At 43.7% G+C, this 22,187-nt stretch overlaps 2 protein-coding genes and 2 pseudogenes across 2 annotated transcripts in view; 1 reads left to right on the forward strand and 3 right to left on the reverse strand.

The window, feature by feature from the left end:
• The window catches only part of LOC145480659 (gonadotropin-releasing hormone II receptor-like), a 125,091-nt gene that overhangs the window by 84,077 nt on the left and 18,827 nt on the right, over positions 1-22,187 (reverse strand). The window lies entirely within an intron of this gene.
• On the reverse strand, positions 7,284-9,572 carry LOC145480514 (carbohydrate sulfotransferase 11-like). Its single transcript, XM_081458758.1, has 2 exons — positions 9,401-9,572; positions 7,284-8,113 (listed from the first exon to the last, which is right to left on the reverse strand). The coding sequence occupies exons 1-2, from the start codon at positions 9,570-9,572 to the stop codon at positions 7,284-7,286; spliced, it is 1,002 nt and encodes a 333-aa protein (XP_081314884.1).
• LOC145482961 (uncharacterized) lies at positions 14,796-16,441 on the reverse strand (annotated as a pseudogene).
• On the forward strand, positions 16,645-18,657 carry LOC145480657 (uncharacterized; annotated as a pseudogene).

Genomic DNA, 22,187 nt, shown 5'->3' on the forward strand with positions numbered 1-22,187 from the left:
AGCGAAAAAAAGGCTCATCTCGTATCCTGTCCTGTGACCCTAAGTTAGATCCTCGAGTATTACTTCTTGCTCGACAGTGGCAAAAATAAAATATAAGTAACTCCTCGCAACTTTGTTTAACAATGAAATATCGTTCACTTTTTTGTGGAATTTTTTCACATTTCCTTTCGTTTTATCTTGAATGTCTCACTTGTTGCATAATGTAAGTTTCGACCTTGGTTACCCAATCTGTCCATGAAAGAATTTCAACTGTCGGAGTGAAAGAAGATCGTCATAAATAGGATGCTAGAAATTTTAGCAAATTAATGTAAAACGGTTTGGAAAGAAAACCTCAAAAGCATTTTTTCCTAGTTGCTCCTGTAACAAACGATTCAAGTTATTTGAAATGAGTGGCTCTGTGAGAGACACTGAATTTTAATTATCATGTCACTCCACTCAACCTCCGTGATTAATTCCGGTGATTTTGTCTTGAACGTACCACGGGAAAGTCGAAAAGTGATAATACGAATTTCTCTAGACCTTGACTGGTGTTTTCTGTGTTGGCGTTCTTCTTCCAAACGGCGTGTCCTTTATCAATATCTTTTTGTTTTGCCCTGGCGGCTTTGTGAAACTCACAGTTTTCGGTGGCAGACAAAGGGAAGCTTCTAGCTTGAAGATAATTTATGAACTATGTTTTGACAATGCAGCCTCTTCGAGCTAGTAAAAACACCAGTGTTAAGCTAGGACCGTACCACAGGACTTATTTTATTATAAAGACTCGACGAGCAGATCTTAAGTGAAAATAGTTGCTGTGCCTTTGGTAGAGTTTGATCGAAACTGACTTCATTAGGCTTCGTGCCAGCAGGGGCAAACAAGACAGGGAGAGAGGGAATTCCTCTAAAAATCAAAAAACACAATGTATACCGATTACGTTGAATATGTATCACTATAGAATTGAACCCCTCTATCACTCTCACACTCATAAGAGAAACGAAATTAAAAATACTACTTTGAGAAAGTTGGGGATTCCAGATAGCCGGTAACAGATGACTGAAAAAGCACATTTAAGGGAAAATGACTTGACGTCGAGATAACGGGGAAATCCGAGGTGCCGTAAACTTCCGAAAGTGACGACTCCCGGCCCCGAAAGTAACTTCAAAAAATTAATTGTGCCCACTAACAAATCCCGAAAGTAGCAAGCCTCGAAAGAAGCGATCCCTCCGAAAGTAACGAGAACTGTTTTTTTACGAGTTTTGGTCTTTTATTTTGTAAGAAAAATGCTCAGTAGTACCATATGCACAAAACGTTTCTTGGTCCGCCAGTCCTCGATTGCGAAAGTAAGTAAAACGACCCCTCGAAAGTAACCACCCCCCGAAAATAACGAGCCCCAAATGCTGCTAATTCCGAAAATAGCGAGGGTCGTTACTTTCGGAAGTTTACGGTAAACGAGGAAAGCGGAACGATATTGTATTGAGCACAGTGTCTAAATTTCGTTGTGAGCTAATTGTTTCTGCGCATCCTAACTGCGCACGCAAATTCACACGCCACGTCATGTATGAGCGCGCGCGCTAAGTAATAGAATGAACAATGAAAAGACAGATGGCCATTGCTATAGCTTTGCCTAGATTTAATTAACGATCTTGGACGTTCAGTGACCCCTATTTTTCGTTTGACGGATCGTTTTCTCTACCGATTTTCTACGTTTAGCGAAAAAATAAATGAAATCTATCGATAAAAAGTTTGAATTTTTTTGCAATACACCATCGAATTCCGGCGGTTTCAAATGCCTCTTGAAAGGTTAAGTTTTGTGAAAACGTTGGCAGCATTTGGAATTATTTACGCAACAGTCCCACTTCTACTAAGTATGACTTAGATCGTTTGCCTCCGTTAACTTACCTTCGATATTTTTAACTATAAACTCCTGTAGCAGCTCTCGTAAGCTTGTAATTCTCTTCATTGTTAGCAGCTGTTATTGTTTTAGGGCTGTCGGCAATTTTTCTGTTGTTTGTTCTATTGTTCTCTCAAAGGGTAGCAAGCCATTCATGTGAGACCTTACGAGGGCTGCTACTTATCACCATGTAGACCATGCTGAATTACGTGCGCCAATTTTTCAAAATCAGGGTAGTTTTCCTCACGCTTTATCACTGAAACGAAGTCCGTGACCCCCCATTTTGTTTTGTATTTCTGACACAAGTAACTCATTATCTGACTGAAGAAAAAATTTTAAAAAAATCTATCGACTTCAAAAAAGTTTAGCGCGAACGTCCTTGAGTGTTTGATGTTTCACAGCTGATGAAGGCGAGTTTCCTTGGTGACCTTGCTTGTACTTGAAGGAATCGAATGATGATTAGAATGTCAAAGAAATTTGTATGATATAGCAATAAAAAATATTCTTTCCCAGTTACGCGTATAACAGTTGGAAATGAGTGGTTTTGAGCTAACACTGAATTTCAATTATAACAATCCGCGAAATTCTGTTGCCAGGTTTATTTTGCCGTCAACGTATCTATCGGAGAGTTGGAAAATGACAGTACGAATTTCCAACTGCCGGAGTGCAAAAAGTGAATAATATTCAAGATATAATAAAATACACGAAAGAGAAAACATTTTTTCCCTGCAGAGGATAGTTTAATATTAAATGAATGGCACCGCGGAAGACAGTAAGTTATAATTTCTTTCCACGTCAATCAAAATGTACACTGCTGTGCAATTGAAATGAATAAAGTCATTTTCGTAAGCTCTTTGTAGAGCAATCGTATCTCAAATTCTTTCAATTCTATTAACATTAAAATTCACCATTTGACCCCGTTTTCAAACATGGCAAGAATTATACATACCTGGATCCAGATTTCAATTGCTTATACGGTATGATAAGCGAACAACCGACTGAAGCGTTGACGCAAACAATAGAAACGAATAATCTCAGTACTAGTGAGTAGCGAAAGGCGTAAAGCACACTTTTAGATTTAATACAAGGAAAGGAAATCAATAAAACGAAACGGAACATTTCAACTAATAGGCAGTCATTAGTGGATCCTAATAATCATCGAGGAACTCAGCGTCATGTCCATGTTTGCATACGGAGATCCGTTTACAGTCTTGAGCTTGAGTCATCTATATGGTGTGGTGTATAAGTTTGAAGCGTTTAGAATATGTCGCTACTGTCTACATTTTACGCTAGCTATGGCTTAGCCCTACCTCCAGAAGATTTTGGATACAAGGCTTTGTCAGTGATCCACAAACCAACGCATACAAATATAACAATGAAAATAAGGCGGGTTTTGCTCCGTAATAGCGATCTTGCGTACATGGCGCGGACTCCTCTGAACGGAATCGCCAGCTGTTAACGTTATATGGGAATAGCTTTCTACAAGAATTATGAACGTGTATCGATCAAATATTTACAAGCAATACCCTTTTCCAGGCATACCCCGGCCGAGCGTTTGACCAATTGGCGATTTTCGATAGGTTAAAATTCTGACTTGGGGTCGAGGCTTACGGGAATAAAACAAAAGAAATAAAATGGAGGTTCAGGGACGAAAACTTAATTCCTTCTGTATTATTCCCCCAAGCCTCGGAGCCAAGTTAGAATTTTAATATATATCTCGGAACTGGCCTATTGATGCGGCCCCAGGGAGGTGGGAATATGACATCACTGAGTGACATTTGGGCCGGTGGAGATTAAAACAAGTTACCTTGACAGTGAGGTGTTGCGGAACACATGAAGAGACAGCAACGTCCTTTGCAATGGTGTAGGCAAAAGCAACGCCTTCAAAAGATTTAAACAGTGTTTGAAGGTAAATATAAGGTCTCACCTGTGACAATTTTAATCGCTTTTATGGTTCAATCACATATAAAAGAATTATTCTTGTCACAGTGGATTCTGAAAGCGGACGTTCCAGACATATTAAACCCAGCAGCTAAATAAGGTTCCCCGAGAGAACGACAAAGTCATCTCGTCAAGGCAATGTTTCTGCTGAGTTTATTTCGTCTTGCTCAGACTGAGCATTTGGAATAGTTTATATTTAGAATAGTATCATTTTCTTGGCTATTATTTATTTATTTATTTATTTTATTAGCTTTGCCTTTACGATACAAAAAAAAAAAAAAACACAAAAACAAAAAATATTACAATCTATATGCAGAGGTTTGGCAGGGACATCGCAACAGCTACGTAGGCACTTACCGCGGGCCCAGAAATAAAATATACGTAAAAAGAAAGAAAGAAAAACCACATTACATGCAGCACGTTATTGGTGCATCTATTGTTTTTGTAGCTTTAGTAAGTAGCATTTGTAAATATATGTTACCGAAGTTATACGACTCTCAGTGACTTCGAGGTTACTTGCCAACGGTAGTTTCACAATAATCTACTTAGCTCTGGAACAAGTATAATAATGATGTCATGTAAGCCTACACGAAAATGTACAACTATTGCGGCATAAAGACTATAGAGAGAATCTACTAACCTCGATCTTAGGCTCTCTCCCCTTTGCCTCTCTTGAAGGTGAGAGACCCTCGTAGGTGGCGGCTGGTCACGTGACCACCAGTGACACAAACGTTTCCGTCGGGGTAGAGTCAACGAATAATTTTTGTCGACCTCAACTGAAGCGAAAGAATCGCGATCGTTATAAGCCACGCATGGGCAAGTCGCACCTTTGAAATTCTCCAGTCTATTCTAAGTTTCCCACAGGTCAAACAAAATGTATTCATATACCCAGCGTTTTGAAGTATCTCCGTCTGATTTCTATTCCTGCGAGTCAATTCAAGTTACTAAGAAGTAAAACCATTTCGCTATTTAACTTTGCCTGAAGCTCAGACACACTGCTCGCTAAAAATTATGTTTTGTTCACCATGGTTGTGTACCCGTAAAATATTTACGAGGTAGTGGCTTAAACGTTGTACAGCCAGCGTATAACAGCCTTTTCATGCACAACTCCTTTCTGTTTAAGATTGCCCACATGTGGAACCAGTTACCAGCTATCACCAAATCCTTGACCACTTTGGCACAGTTTCATTCTCGTTTGAATGGTGTGGAGTTTGCAGGGTGCCAGTGTATGAACTGTATATACTAACTGTTAGAATTATTTGCTAAGGCCTGGGCCCTTGTCTAGGGACCTGGATCTTTCCAGATACCCATATTTCTTTGCGGGGCGGCCTATCGGGAAATTGAACGGACATTTTGATATTTGATGGATTTTAATGGAGCGGAGTTGTATCGAGGTTGTTATAACACCGAGAAGATTACGGAAGAAGTATGAACTACCGAGGAGGATCCAAAAATGTGTAAGTATCGACGAAAGACTTTGTATCGCCAGATTTATATTAACTGCCTATGTTTAATTTGTATCGTACCAAATCGCATTGGAGTGAGTTAAAGAGCGATCTCGACGAGTAAGTCTTCGTGAAATGGAATTCATTCAGTTTTTCAGTTTATTGTTTGGGCAGGACACATCTGTCTCTTTTTTAAACTCCTATTAAAGTCTCGAAATATATAAAAATATAGCAAGAGCCGAAGCTCTTTTGCTTCTTTGGTGTTAAAATATCAAAGAAAGCATCACCACAGCGTTGGAAGTTTTCCTTGGCTTTGAAACGAAGCGACACATAACAAACCCTCCACGAAAACATCCACTCAACGCGCGAGTAACATCCGAGGAAGAACTTGGTACCATGTCTGAAAACAACTTAGGGGAGATTGTCTTGGGGATAGAGCCTATATGGGGGATTCATTCTCCCAGCTTGATCTTCTCTTGTTTTCGATAATGTACCTAGCCTGACTAATGAACTCCATCGCATTTCATTTCCTTTATATGCGAAGATAGTAATGATGCACTGCTGATGCAAATCACGTCGAGAATAAGGCGTTTGAAATAAAAAAAAAGAAAAGAAAAGAAACAAAATGAAAAAAAAAGATAAAAAGAAAGAAAAAATTATAGAAAAGAGACCCCGACCCCAAGTCTGTGTTTTTTACTGACACCCGTTTTATTTAATAGATCAAAACTAAATCGAGTTGTTGTAACTTGAGCCCTGGGAAGTATTTAGTGTTTGTTTTCACTGGTTTTCCTTTACTACGTTTAGCGATTGTTTTAAAACTCCACGCCACATTCTCAAACACTAAATCCGACGGTTGACTGGACTGCACCACGAACATGGGCATAATAGTGACTTTGATTGACACCGGAAGGGTTTCAATGACAGAACCGTAGGACTTAACAACACGCATCTTCCGGGGTAGTTTTCAGGTTTCTCCTGCGACTTTACAGAGAGACTTAAACCTCATTGTACCACCTCAGCTGTTTTGTATGGAACAACCCCATTTTGTACACTGCCACGAGGATATCAAATTTTCTACAATCTTAGCGCAAAAATACACAACAACCTGTGGAAACCCTCAAAAATGGCAAATACAGTCAGACCTCTGATACCGATACTTGCCCTCTAACAATTTCTATCACTTTTAATGACCTGATTGCATTGATTGTAAATTGTTAGCTCATGTTTGACAGATGACTTCAAGTGAATCCTGAAAGTACTTATTAACAAAAGCAAAAAAGTATCCATTCTTCAAATTGTCAAATTTGAGATTAACCCACCTGTAGAATTGTTCATTTTAATGAATTCTATTCATTGAAATGACTGAAGGCGAGGTACTACCGACACCCTCGTATTCACATTCTCAAGCAGTAAAATTTAACTGACCAATCATGACTCACTCGCCGTTTTCCCGGTTTTTGGCTAAGTGTATTTTCTTAGAGTTTTGATTTGTTCCGTGAATGGTATGTGCTCTTTGTTACTGGCCCGACTGATTACTTTGGTTTTTGGTTTAAACGACACCCAAGTCAACACCGTTCTACAATGACAAGTGACAACGGCGTTATATATTCCCATTTAGTAAAAATCTACTAGCGTTCTATCACGAATGCCGTTCTCTGATTGGCTACGCTACTTACTATCTATTCTGTGATAGACAGTGAGTAGCGTAGCAGTGTGCGCTTGTTAACAAAATGACGGCCACTTCTTGGCGTTTTCGAAGGGTCTATGAAGAACGTTTAGATAACGTTTGAACGACTAGTAGATTTATACTAAAACCTTTAGATTATTCGCTCTCGATTTCTATGCGTGAACGTTGACTTGGGCTGCGCCCTCGTCAATTATCACGCGATAGAAATCTCGAGCTCATGATCTAATTGCTTAACAAAACGACCCAATCATAACAACAATTACCTAAACTCAAAACGAAATATTCGCCTCCTCAAAGAAGCTTACGTGCTAAAATAAGTCTCTCTGCCGAAGAATGTGCTCTATTAAAATAAGTTTTCTGCCATCGTGGTTTTGTTTTTCAGAACCTCGTCTAATGGGCCAGGGAAGCCGTATCCAAATAACTTGAAATCCAATTCAAACAGACGGCCAAGTTGAAATATTTCGTCTTTCGTCAGCTCGGAGTAATACTCTAATACGTGCGGTTTCGCCTTCGATGGGCGATATTCGGGGAAAGTTACATAATCATCCACACCAATTATCTTTAACAGCTGAGGCGCTTCCTCGGCAAGATTTTCAAAGTGACCAATGAAGTCGTAGTCTACCTCGCATGGACAAATCTGTTCGTAAGAACGCCAGTGTTGATCTTCAATATGTCCACGCCCTGGCAAAGTTGATGCGTTAGATGAAAGAACGCTCTTTATAAAGGTTGAAAATGGGACCGCGGCTTCCTTCCTTAATTCTTCGGTGGTTTTGTCGGGGATAACAAATCGTTTGAACCACACATCATTCACTTTGTCACGGTACGCCGATGCCAATCTCTCAAAAGGCTCCCGGACAAACATGGCTTTGTAGTAACCCTTCAAGATCTTTTTCCTCTCGGTAACATTGTAATCTTTAAGCCAAGAGAACAGTCTCTTACTATGAGGATTAAAAACTACTTGTTCACCCTTGTTCTTTACTCTGTAAAGGACGCGCTTCCAAGTTGTGCAGGAAACTTTGGGTATGAAACAGAACACAAACTTTAACTTTTCAATGACGATAAAACGAGAGAAGTCAGCTTCTTCAATGAAGGAAGGATTTGGTGGTTTTGTTAGGCACTGCTCCTTTAACAGCTGTCGTCTTTCGGCCATACGAGAACCAGACTGTGTAGTGACTATGAAGAAAACATGCAGTTGAAAAATTTAAAAAAAAAAGCTTTTCAATGTCGTCTATATTCTTATTTTGTGGAATTCTACTCGTACACTAATGTAAATGCTGCGTTCTGATTGGCTGAGGTATCGTACACTATCAGCTATTTGTTTGCAGAGGCTGTAGGTCTTCTGAGAAATGGCGACGTTTTGCGTTTTCCCGAAGTTTTAAAGGAAAATTTACAGAGACAGTAGATAATCAGTAGTTAATAGTCTTCCGTAAAACATTCACGGGTTTCTTAAAAATTTGGAAAAACTGATGGGAGCGTGTACAGGACTGCAAATTTCAAACCTAAGACATTAAGAATTCTACAGAAACAATTAGTTTATTTGCTCTCGATTTCTATCATGTCTATGAGGTTTTTCCACATATGATTAGTTAAAGATTGTATTTCTATAACTCCAAATAATACAAAAAGGTCCGCAGTCGTAGTCACACTTTTCTTTATTTCCTTTGGGCTGTTTTTTGAGGAGGATTTAGATAGAGTAAATTTAAGTTAATTGATAAATTTCTTCAGTTAATGGATCCGCACGAATTACTTCTAAAACCTTCAACAGCTTAGCTTTTACTAGGGTGTCTTTAATGGATTTTCCCTTGCGATATGAGCTAAGGTGAGAGGGTAGGGGGGGGGGAGGGGGGCAAGAGGAATGGGGACTCCTTGACAATTTCTCTTAGTTGTTGATCCTGTATAAAGTGCCATATCTCCATGAGTGTGTTCTTTAGGTTAATCAACGCCGGGGTGTGTGGAATTGCGTTACATGTCCAAAGGGCAGTACGTATTTCTTTTTGTACAGTTCTGTTTTTATGTGCTAGCGACGCACACACATGTAAGGTGAGGGTTCTGGCGCAGAAATTCTTGCAGCCTTTCCCCGAACCCCGCCACCCCACCCCACCCCGAGGTTCGGGAAAAAAAAAACCAAGAAAATCAGCGACCAGAACCCTCACCTTACATGTGTGTGTCACAAAAATAAAATCGCGCGAGCGGCGCAGCGAAGCTGTAACGTCTGTAATCAATCGGCACACAAATTCTTTTTCTTGAAGAAATGCCTGCACTGATTATATACAAAAATGCGCCAGAATTTTTTTCGTATTGAACAAGTATCTGCACAGTATATACGCCGACATGGCTGCCGCAAGATATTCGTCCGATGTTCTGCGATCAAGCAACTGTCAACTTTCCGAGGCCTTTCAAAACCTCCCTCCAGAGCTTCGCGAGAAAATGTACAAAGATTATGTCACCATAAAGCTTTGCCAGCGAGCGGATTTGGGTTGGGACAAGGTCCACGAGCATATTTCAAAACTGCCTTTCTGCCAATACAGGCAGCAGATTGCACCAATGATAATTTGTTTTGAATATCCGGACTGCTTTTTCGAGGGCTGTTGTTTCCCCTGTTTCGAAAGGGAGGGGGCCCTTTATAAACCATCTCTAAGCCCGCCGATGGAGTTAATACCTCTCATAGAAGCCAGCCCTGAGTACAAGAATTTTTTGAAAGTATGCTCCTGGGATGGTTATAATTGGCATGAGTGGTTCCGAGCAGGAATTTAATAAGTGTGTGCTGAAAAAGGAGGGGTTTCACCTGGGATCAAGCATAGCAGCAACCTTCGTTCGAAGCAAAAGTTTTGTTTTGAAATCTGCGAGTTGCGTGACGTTTTTCTCAGAAGACTGGAACCAAATATTCCCCAGGCCCTTGGACGAGCAGTACTGAAAAACATGGAGGACAACTCAAGATTTTTTTGTTTGGGCCGAAAAAACGAACCAGAACAGAATTTACAAAAAAAAAAATACGCTCAGTCAACGCGCTGTAAGTTATTTTTTCACCACAGAAGCTGCCGAAGTGAAGCGAGCGGGAGGAAACGAGAAAATAGCAAGATTTGATCGCAGCGTTCGATCGCTCGTAACATGTGATATTCCTTGAACAAGGGACTCAATCGAGCCCGTTTAAGTTTCCTCTGCTTCTCGCATGGCTTCAACGACTTGATATGTTATCTGTCTGACCTCTTCCTGCCAAACGGGTGTAGAAAGTTGTACGGGTCCGCAAATGATCCCAGGACCGCAAATGATCCCCAAATTGAACCGCAAATGATCCCGGAGCGGAAATGATCCCCATATTGGACCGCAAATGATCCCGATCAAAAAATAAGGAATGGCATGGATTTATATCGGAGGAAGGTGAGAACATGTACAAAAATAATGAACTAAAAAACATATTTTATCATTTTGCAAAAAAAATATTCTACAGTTGCTGTTTTGTTCTTCGAAGGGTGCAGATCGTTTTCACTGTCACGCAATAAAAAAAAATAATAAATCCAAAACCAACCAATGGAAAAAGGTAAGAAATTGTGATGTACGCTGTGGAAGATAACTAAATAAGACACTTCCCCTAGTTTTAGGCCTGTGCGTTTCCCCAAACTTCAGATATTCGTCGCAAATGTTTCCCAGAAATTTACAGAGTCCAGTAAGAAAACGCCATGTTGGTGTACGTACATCCGTGGTACACCAATATGGCGGCCGGAATATAGTGTAAACATCTGGAACTTACTTTGGCTTTCTAGGTGACTGATTATCAGTACTAAACAAACAAGCATTTATATAAGCACTCTTCCTAATGCTCTAACTTCTAAAAAGGCTCAAAATCATGAGATAAGTATATATTTTTCAACAAACTCAATCGTAGCCTTGTGTCACGCCAGCTCCATAACCCTGAAATTCAAAATGCTCTGGTTTCCAAACGAAGCACGCTAATTGTAAACAGATATAAATATACCGCCTCTTATGCCTTAGAAAAACACATACTTGTAAACATTCTCGAAATGCCGGTGGCGATAGTATCAAACATCTATCAAACAGCTAATTGACAAAACGAAGTGCAAGCCTTGGCCTTGCGTGGTCATGAAGCTGAACTTCGTAACTATAGCTTGGAATTTTGGCTTCTTAGAATACTCAAGTAGTCATTTCCGAGGAATTAAAGCCAAAATACGACCTAGTAAAAATTACAAAATAAATTTGTTCAAATTTCCAGTGCTACACACTAGATGTTTTACAGAGTGATGAAGCGTTGTAGGCTTGTGGGTCTACTCAGGTGACAGCGTCTTCCATAATAGTTGCTTCATGGTTAGTTTAAAACTTTAGGCGAGTGGAGTTAATGGTTGATAAAATGTGATTTAACTATAACACCGAAATATCAATTTTTAACAAAGGAGGATATGTAGCGTGTGTTGCACTGATCATAATTTTACTGACAATTGCAAAGAAATGTAAGCCAAGTCGTGTTTTGATGATTGAGTGGTGATATTCATAACATCGTAGTTAGCAACAAAGTTTAGTCGAAAGTATGCAAAAAAAAAAATCAAGTTGTAAGCCATTATAATTATAAGATGGCTTTAATAAAAACATCGGTATTCACGTACGCCAATTCCCTATCCACACCATCCCACCATCCATGCCATTCCTTATTTTTTGATCGGGATCATTTGCGGTCCAATATGGGGATCATTTCCGCTCCGGGATCATTTGCGGTTCAATTTGGGGATCATTTGCGGTCCGGGATCATTTGCGGTCCTGGGATCATTTGCGGACCCGTACAACACCACAAGTGAAAGGGGAGGCGACTGGATCAATGTATATAGCTTGAAGAATTATACTATTTATCAGCGAGCAAATGACGGTGCTTTTGGATGTGAGGGTGGCCACCTCTGATTCCTGTTACGGCACGTACAGGCGCTTGTCAGGGGTATGGGGTGAGACCGTCCACGGTGACAACCCGGGGTGAGCCCGCCCCGGCCCAGTGGAGACTGGGGGTGCTCAAAGGTCCCTCGGGATCTCAGACCTCGTCCGGAGGTAAAACGGGCGACAGCCGCCTTGTCAGCGGCGGGAAAAGTCCTAGCCGGGGCTAGGCAAGAACAGCCAACGAGCACCCCCGATAGGGCTTTTGCCCTTTTGTGTGACCTGTCACGCAACGTCGCGTGTGACAGTAACGTAACCCAGTCACGCAACGTCACGCGTGAAGGTAACGCGGTGTAACACAATCATCTGTTTTTAATAAGACTAAGAGATAGTTTTGTGTTTTTTCGCTCAAAATTTAGTTCAAATTTGTGCTTTAATCCGCAAGTTTTTTTTTATATTCTTCCCAAACCTGGTTCCGAACCTGGTTTCTTATTTTTTCAATATCTGGCTGGATTGGATTTGTTTGTATTTACGCAAAGTTTGAGCGTAAAGTCTCTTTAAGTTGGCGATATTTCTGCATTTCACGTGTGATCAGTTGAAACTCCGTGTCAGAAACCCGATTATCATTCAGAGCTTGTGAGACAGAGCAGTTTATCGAGTCACGTTTTGCAATAGCCAGAGAATGGATTCTCGAGTGCTTATTAACTTTGCGTTCAAGCTTCTTGTTGACAACGGACAGGCCAGTGGAAACTGTGCCAGATAAAGCTGCTATCCCGGCAACAGGCGCGCCGATAACAATTCCAACGCCAGTGAGTGATGTTGCAACAGCCCCAGAAGACAGAGCTGCCGTGACGGCGCCAAGGCCAACCACGGAATAGTGAAGCGCTTTCCGGGCTTTTTTATATTTTTTCAACACAAGCCTGTAATGCTCAACCTCAGCAGATATTTCTTTTTCAATTTTACTTATCTCAGTTAGCCGGAAATTCTCGGCATTTGTCGTTTCGGGAAGGCTTGGATAGATTCTTCTTTCATTCTCGGCAGGCGGCGCGCTTGGAGGTAACAGATTTGCTGAAGACATGGCGTATATATAGAAATTTAATTTAACTCTAATTCAAAAAGAAGCGAGAAGCCCTTGAAATCAAAGAGTGCGCCATTTTCATCTTTCACGCTAATGGTGATGCTATTTATAAACTCGTCTGTAGAGCAGTCTCGCAAAACCTGTTGCGGAGAACTCTGGTAGCTTACCTTTTCATAAGGCTTCCCTTTCACATCAAACAGGGCTAATACATCTGACCTTTTGCCATTGAATAGATTCCGTTCTGTGTCGATCAAATTACAATGAATAAAATATGTCGTTGGAGCTGTAAGCCTTTTTACGAATGTTATAAAACCCAAATTTCGCCTAATATTAAACAAATTGGCTAAATCGCGATCAAGTTCAATCGGTTTTAACCCAAAATTTTTTATTACAAGCTGGCCAACAGGTTTATTTATTTCTGTTACAAGGTCATATTTATATTATGCGAACAGACCGTCTATTTCTTTTGCCAAGCTTTCTAAATTATAATGTCCTGGGGGTAATTTACTAACTGACAAAGCTATATCTTTGTTTTTATCTCCCAAGGAGGCCGAACCTTCTTTTTTCAAAGTGTCCCAGCTGTTGAATAAACTACAAGATATGAGTTTCATGAAATGCACTTTCGGTATCGGTTCTTCAAAAGATATTGTCCCTTCGTTCTCTTGCGTGACAATAGTGAGAACAACCATTTTTATATTCAACAAATAAAATTGTGTTCAAATAAAATGCCGAATCGGTGGGACGATATCGATCAAGATCCCGGGTTTGATGATCCCAAGTTTTTGAAAAAAGAAGATGCTGCGAAGAAAAAGGCGTGGACAAACTTTTTAAACCGCTTTCCAAAAGCGGACAAAAGCAGGTTCATTTCACAAGAAATGATCGACGAGAAAAACAACGTAACCGCAGAGGTGCTTTTCAAAGAAAGCGAAGGCTCGCTTCAAAGCGTCTTCGGCTCAGACAGAAAATACTGGAGCGCGGAAATGAAAAAGGCGCTTGGTTTGGGAGACAGTGGAGGTTTTCCTTACCAACTGTCGCCACTTGGCTCAAAAGTTTCCCTGCCCATCCCTGCGGTACCTTTCGACGGAAAAGCGCCAAGCTTGAAGAAAATATTCAACGACGCAATCCAAATCTACGTCACGCCTGACCAATATTTCACGACAAAATTTCGAGAAATATTCCAAAAAAACAAACTCAGGCACACTTCTGGAACCGAATCAAAACACTGGTTAGGAGGGCCTGACATGAAATATTGGCCGCAACAGCTCAACTTCGCGGTTTTCTGCGCGACACAAGGTTGCGGAGTTTCTCGCGAAATCTTTGACAACGGGATGAATCTCCGCCCGCAGATAAGAGCTTTCTACAAATTCCACGTGTACTTCACGGTCAGGCGCATTTTGTACCAGCTAGGAGGAATTCAGAGCATGAGCGCTTTGCCAGGAGACCCGCCTTTCAACCAATTCAACAATCATTATGACGTCGCTTCGTACAAAAGGCTATGCAACGAGTTCGGTATAGACCCCTCGAGCGGTTTCCGCTACACGCACGGGGAAACCACGGTCTGGGAAGCGTTTATGTTTACGTGTCCGGCGCCGGCGCGTCGAAAACCGACTATAAATACCCGAGATGGAACAAATTCAGCGATGAAGGCGGCAGAGCTATTCAAGGAGACTTGATTTATTACATCGAACCGGGGGTCGCTTCTGATACCCAATCGGACTGGTTCGCGCCAAACACAGCATCAGGTTTGACGCAGGCGGGCTTGGCCCGAATAAATCAGTCGATCGAAGCTTTCGTTTACTGCATTCTGGGCGCGCAAGTCAACGTCCGCAGCAGCATTCTCGGTTCTGGTAGCCGAGCAAGAGAAGCCCAGAGCGAGTTCCTGGTACTGGTAGAAGACGCGATCAGACAGCCCGACTTGGCCAAGAGCGTGCAAAGGTACCAGCTCGTGGTGGATCAAGCGAAGGTCAGGCTCAATCTCTCTGTAGCCCCCCTGGCCTGGCTCATGCCCGCACAAATGATAATCAACACCGCAAGCAGAATCGGTTACAGCAACAAGCTGAAACAGGCGGTATCTGGGATGAAACTGGGGGTCAACAACGAGGTAAACCAGGAGACAAAAAAATCTGCGCTCAAACTCATGGCAGGCGGCCCGTCAAAAATTAACCCTCCCAACAGCCACCTGTCCAACCCGATACACAAAGCCGCGAAAGCCGAATCAAAAAAACCCTCTTCCACCGAAAATCAGAAAGCACAGCCAACGGAGCAAAAAACAGAGCCCACGGTTTCAGATAAAACACCGCAACACGAAATAAACAAAACAGCGGTAATTGTCGGTGTAGTAGGATCATCGGCTTTGCTGTTCATGGCTTGGCGGTAAAGTTAACGCTGCTTCTTAAAATATTGTTCGAACAAAAACGCCACCGCGGCAAGAATAAGCAGCCAGGTATGCTCGGCCAGAAATCCGACGACTTGGCCCGCAGCTTTGAAAAGGAAGCTCACAATCGAGCCAATCAGCCCGGGCAGCAGAGAACCAAGTTTCGCGGCAATATCTTTGAGGCCATTTCCCAAAGCTTTGCCGGTGACTTTCAAACCTCTGGTGAGGGCCCCGATGACAGCTCCGATTGTGGTCCCGGCGGCGATAAGAATAGCGGTCAATGTCACGCCATATTTTTTGAAGATCTGTTTTACCCTTTCCAAGAGAGGCCGCCCCCTTTCCATTTCCGCGATCTGAGTTTGCAAACGCGCGAGCTCCTCGTTTCTTCCTGCCACCCTCTCTCTTGCATCTTCTTTGTCGGAGGGCGAGGCATTCTCATCTTGGATGATTGCCTGGTCTTCCTCGTTTTGGCGCTGCAGCTCGCTTTCCTACTCTTTCATGTCGTCCAACGGTTTTGTTTGGTTGAGCCTTTCTTCCATGGCGTTTGTTTCACTTTCTTTTGCTGCGAGGCTGGCCCTGAGTCTGTCAACCTTGGCTTGTTCTTTTTCTCTGTTTATTGCTTTTTTTGTAAGCGAGTCCAATTCTTTTTTCTTGTTTTCAAGATCTTTTTGATAGTTCTTTTTCAGTTCTTTCAGCCTACGCAGCTCTGCTTCACTTTCAAGATTCGAACCATGATTACTCTGAATGGCATCAATCTGAACATCAGTTCTCTCGATTTTACCTCTCAGAACTTCGATTTCTTTCTTTTCCTCTTCTCTTTGCGAAGCGAGTGTTTCCGCCTGTTGTAGTTGGCTCTCTGCCTCTACCAGTCTTTGGCGTTGTTCTCTGATGGTGTCGCGGTCTTCAGCAATGATGTCTTCAGCTCTTGGCCCCAGAGCTGTTTTTTTCGCGTCTGTGAAACTTTTTTGCAACCCTTGGTCGTCAATCTTGAAAATTTTAGACTCACCTCCCCTTAGGCCAAATGAAACGATCTCAGTTTGAGTACCTTTTTTGCTGAAACCAGTTGGGCCCAATTTTTTGAAGTCTACCTTCGGGAACCAACTTTTGATTTTTTCTTTTGCCCTTTCAATCATGGCCGGTTTGTCATCGTCATGTATGAAAGGCTCGAGCAAAGGGATATTTTCTAAATCAATGAATGATGTCTCGGCATAAGAAGTGTCAGGCAGGCCGGACTGCTCGTGATGAAAAGTACTCATTTCCGTTTTTTCACCCTCGTTGTAGGGAGCGCCAGTTTGGTAGGGAGTGGATGCCGCGCCCGGCTGTTCAGAAGGTTGGGTTCTGTTAACCTCTTGTTCGTCATCGTTGAGGTCAATGTCCGGGGCTTTGTAACCAAATTCGCCACCGCCTTCCGCCATAGCAATATATTTCAAGCCTGTTATTTTTTAAATTAGAAAATAATCGCCGGGATATTATACAATGTCAGTTCCAGAGAACCTTCGCCCAACGTACAACGAAAAGACATTATACGCCATGAAGGCCGAGCGCGCGGTCAATCGAATCACCTTTACCCCCTCTGAAGCCAACCCCGGCAATACGCTGTACGTTTCCGCGCCCAAGCTGAACGAGAACGAGGTTCTGGTGCCGGGCTCGCTAGCGCTTGTCTTTGACATCGACCTTTCTGGAGGGCACGCCAACAACTTCCTTGTCCAGAACGTCACGCGGGCGCTCGTTGACAGACTGGTTGTGAAGTTTGCAGGCACTATCCTGCAAGACACGGTTGGGTATGACATCTACAAAACTTTCGAAGACCTTTTTCTTTCGCAGGAAGAACGAGACAACAGGATTCTCGAAGGGATTCAGAGCGAGGATCTATGCAAGATCCGCTCAGACGTGGGAGACAAGAAAACCTCGGGCGTCGACGCTGAAAACAAGCTGAACGAGGTATACGGAAAAAAGTACCGGATCAGGCTAGACCATCAGATCTTAACCGACCGCGGCGTTTTCTACCCCCAGGCCCTTTACAACGACCTCACGTTCGATGTAAAACTTGCCGAAGCTATACACGTGGTCAAAGGCTCCGACACAACCCAGCTGAAATACAAGCTGAAAAAATCCAGCTCGAGTACAAAATGATCCGCAGCAAGACTCTGGCAGACGAGGCGCGGAGCGTTTACTCCAGCGGCAAAGAGTTCCTTTACGACCACGTGATGCATGACAAAGAGGTCACCTACAAAACAAATGGTGACACGAGGATCAACATCAAAGTCAACGCCCAAAGAAGGTCACTAAAAGCCCTCCTCCTCCTGTTTGTAGAGCCGTATACTGCGGGCGACAGAGATCCAGAAAAATTCATCTTCCCGGATCTGACGAAAGTCAGCGTCACTGTCAACGGCACGCCAAACATGCTTTACAACAACGGCATCGAAGGCAAGGACATGTGGGAAGAGGCCCGCAACTTGTTTGTGAAAGAGAAAAATAAAACCGAGCACATGAATATGACAAAATTTTACACCGAGGATAAGTTCGGGCTTGTGATTGATATGCACTCCATGACGGACCAGGAAATGCACGGCAGCGGCACGCGGATTGTGAACAGTACAGACGGTGTTCAGCTGGAAATTGAGCGGAAAGCCGAAGGCTCAGGCAACATGAAATGCCATGTATTCGTCATCTCCGACTCCCAGTTCAACCTTATGGACAGACAGCTGGAATCTGTACAGTTTTAATATACATGGACCCAAGCAAGATACCCTTCAACGCTCTCATTGTTGGGCCGACCAATTCAGGCAAATCGAGGTTCGTGGTGGACCAGATCTACGGCCCTTTCCGTTTCAAGTTCGACTACATCGTGCTCATCTGCCCGACGTTCACGCACAACAAGATCTACCACCGGCTTGGCGAAAACGATCCAAGAATGGATGTGATAGTCTGCGACCAGCACGCCGTGGAAAAGTGATTGAAGCTCATGAGATGGCTTTCCGAGGGCACCAACACGCTCATAATCCTCGACGACTGCGCGGCCTCCAAAGATGTGAAAGGGCGTACAGGCGAGTTGGTGAATCTCGCCTTTTCTGCCCGACATATGGGCATCAGCGTTTGGGTGCTGACCCAGAAGATGACCGGCATAACAGCTTCCTTCCGGGAGAACGTTGCGGCGATCGTTCTCTTTTACACCCCCTCGGCCAGGACCACGAAAGCCATCTTCGATGATTACGCCGGCGAACTCTCTCAGGATGAGTACAAAGGTCTGGTTTCAAAGCTGAAAGAGCGAAAGTTCTCTTACCTCGTGTTCGCGCTTCACCACCCCTACGGGGTAAAGTTATTTGAATAAAAAAATTAAAGCTGTATATAGCCTTGCACAATGGCTGAAGAAGAGGCCGCGTTAGCAGAAGTTATGAACCTTCTTCAAACCGAGCACGAGCCGAGTGGTTCAGCAGGTGTCCTAGTTCCAACCTCCCCAGAACCTGACATTCCTGCTCTTCTTGAGCAACTGGCCGTGCTGGTGTCCACAGGCAAAGCCAAAGAGGCCATCGGAGTGCAGTTAACCCACGAGCAGGTGAAGCGCCTGAGCGACAAAGAGGTAGAGAAATACACCAAACGCTACGAGACTTACGTGGGCTCAAAGACAACAGAAAGCCTAATCGACAGCTTCATTTTTCTTGTATCCAAAGCGGTCGGAATGGCAGTTAACATCAAAGACATCGACGTTTACCAAAAAGAACTGAGAAACGACTACATCATAAACAAAGAGTTCTCCAATCTGGCCGGCAACCTTGCTTTGAAGTGCGGCCGGTTTCTTGCTGCGGCCAACGCGGCGCTGATCACCACAAAACGTGTTGATTTTAGTCCACAGTTGTCGGAGCAGAGCCACCCTTCTCGCGATGAATACGGCTATCCGCTTGAGGGTATTGATGAAGTACCCGGCTCAGCAACTACAAAATGAGTGGTCACCAATCATCAACAACTGCTGAGGGCTTGCTGACAAAAAATTGTTGTTCATTAAACTTTTTTCATTTCCTTAGAATACGCATTTGTTTCAGAATGTCTACCGAACAATCCGAGAGGGCACCTCAGGTCGAGACCCAAACATCACCTGTCGGCGATATCACACAGCAAGCGACAACTCCGACTGCAACCACGTAGCGCGTAAAAAATCAAAAGCGTGTGGCTGCTGGAAAAATGGTTGCTGAAAGAACGCGGCTGGCACGGGAGCAACAGAAGAAAGCGGCCGAGGCTTATCTCGCGGAAAATAAGGCGAATGCCGCCGCAGCTGCTCCTGAACCAGCCCCGACTACAGAAGGCGAAAGCTCCAAGTACAGCGGAGAAAAAAAATAGCGGCCTCAGCACCACCCAATGGCTTGCAGTTGCCAGCATAGTCGTTTCACTGGTCGGGATTTATTACAAACGTGAAGAGCTCAAGGCTATGGCCAAGGCCGCATTCGACAAAAAAACGCCGGTGCCCGCGCCTGAGCCCGCGCGTGTTGAGCCAGAACCTGCTCGCGCGACACAGCCAAAAGGATTAAAAAATGATTTAAACTTTTGATTGTAAAGTATAGCACGATGCCGAAAGTTGACGTTCCGCATTTTGTCTTCAATACAGCCGCAATTTTTGGTATAGGGCTTGTATGGTACGACTTCAACAAAAAGGTTTATGAAAGAGTATCACATCTTCTCAAGATAATGATGTGTGAAACGGCCGAAGAAGAAAAGGAAAGAAGAATGAAAGAAAGAGAGAAAGAAACAAGAAGAAGAAAAATAGAAAAAGAATAAAGAAGAATACAAGAAGAGATGAAAAGACTAGAAGAGAAGAAAAGGATAGAAGAAGAAGAAGAAGAAGCCGCGGGAGAGACAGATTAATTTTGTTTTAAACTTTCGTTCTTTACTTATATCAAACGCGTCATGTCCGACAACAAGTTTGTCAAGACCGTCATTGAGGCCGCAACTCTCACGGGATTAGCCGCGGGCATCGGCTGGGCCGCAAAAAGGGTTGTGAAAGAGAATTTCACTTCTGATCCCAGCAGCAGCGCGATGAATTACGTGAAGTTTACCGCCGTCATGGCGGGTAGCATTGCGCTCAAACAGTACCTCGAGGACCAAAAAATCCTTCCCACCAGCGTCTGAAATTAATGATTTGAAAAAAAGACTCTGATATATGACACCATGGCGAGTATCGCAATTATGGTTGGCGGGGCTGTGGTGAACGCCGCGGCTTTTATCGGGGGCAATTATCTGGCGAGGGCGCTTGGAGGTGGCGACAAAGCTGCCCTTGAAGAAAAAAAGCGCCACGACAAAGCTCTCGAGGCTTACAACGCGGCTTACGCCAAATACACGCGCGACCGCACTAAACTTCTCGACTGGATTGCGACAAACGCGCAAGTAAAGGAGCAGGCCAAGCAGAACTTCACCAACACCGACTATGCCTTCAAACTCTACAACCAGGCGCATCCTGACGAACGAATGATATCCCCCAAGGAGCCCAAGTTCTCAGATTTCTATCAGCCAAGCGAGCAGCAGAAAAAAGGTGAACTCATGTTCGTAGGCGCCGAGGCGCTCGCTCTGGGTTACGCGGCCTTCCGGTTCCTTTAAACTTTTTTACACATCCTTATAGTAAAGCGATGGAAGCCAAACTCGCAAAGATATACTACGGCCCCGGGGGCTACTGGAAAGGAATCGCCGCGATCAAAAAATTAGCCGAGGCCGCCAAGGTACCTGAAGAAACCGCAAAAAAGTGGCTCATCAAGCAAGCACTCTGGCAGATATACCTCCCCGCGCCGAAGCGAATTCCTCGACCGAAATTCGACGTTCCCACACCCAACAAGGTCCACCAGGCGGACCTTCTTTTTCTGCCGCACGACAAGCTCCCTCGTGGCCGCAAAGTTTTCAAATATGCGCTGACCGTTGTCGACGTGGCCAGCCGCTACAAAGAGGCCGAACCCCTGACTTCGAAGAATTCTGATGAGGTCGCCCAGGCCTTTCAGAAGATTTACAAGCGCTCGCCTCTCAGAGATGGAAAAACACAAAACATATATCCGGCGCGGGCGCGTTGACATTCACCGCGACCAGGCCATTGTTGAACGTTTCAACCGCACCCTGGCTGAGCGCTTGTTCGGCCACCAGTACGCCGTGGAAATGCTTCTCCCTGAGGGCCAGCGGTCCACTGCCTGGGTGAAAAGACTTCCAGAAGTTGTTTCGGCTTTGAACAACGAGGTAACAAGCCTTATCGGCAAGAAACCCGCCGTTGCCATCAAAGAAAAATCTGTTTACGCGAGGCCGTCGACACCTTATTCAAGGCCTGTTGGAAAAAGCGAAAAAATCCTCCCCTCTCTTGTCCAAGTTCGTTATCTCTACCAACCCGGGGAGCTTGAAGGCGGTGTAAAAAGAGCCACAGACCCAATCTGGTCTTTGAAAGTTTACAGCATTGAAAGATCTTTTACCAAACCGGATCAGCCCGTTCTCTACTATTTGCGTGACGGTCCCAAGCGCGGCTTCGTTCGTGAAGAGCTGCTCGTTGTCCCTCCAAACACACAGTTACTCCCAGAGCAACTTTGAAACTTCAGCTTCTAACTCTCTAAGTTCATCATCCGTTAATGGAGGCAATATATCCATGCAGGTGTACCCGTAAGCTTTTGTATGGATACCGTCGTCACCTATCCATCGCTTTGAATCAAATGGCGAAAGCGAAATTTTGTTAAGATGCATGCCATAGATCTCATGCCCCTCGCTTCGAAGAATGTTCATTCCATGCCATAGCTACTTCACACCAAAAAGCGTTTCCTTGTACTGTTCATGCATTATTTGTTTCTTGACAACGCTCTTTTTTACGCCTTTCGCCTTTTTTATGTTAACTTCGTCCGCCATCATGATTGAGTACATTTTTGGTCTCAAACATACGCACTCCGCAATTGGGGTTCCGGCGCACTGGT

This window comes from Orbicella franksi, chromosome 3 (assembly GCF_964199315.1).
Source record: "Orbicella franksi chromosome 3, jaOrbFran1.1, whole genome shotgun sequence".
Lineage (NCBI taxonomy): Eukaryota > Metazoa > Cnidaria > Anthozoa > Scleractinia > Merulinidae > Orbicella > Orbicella franksi.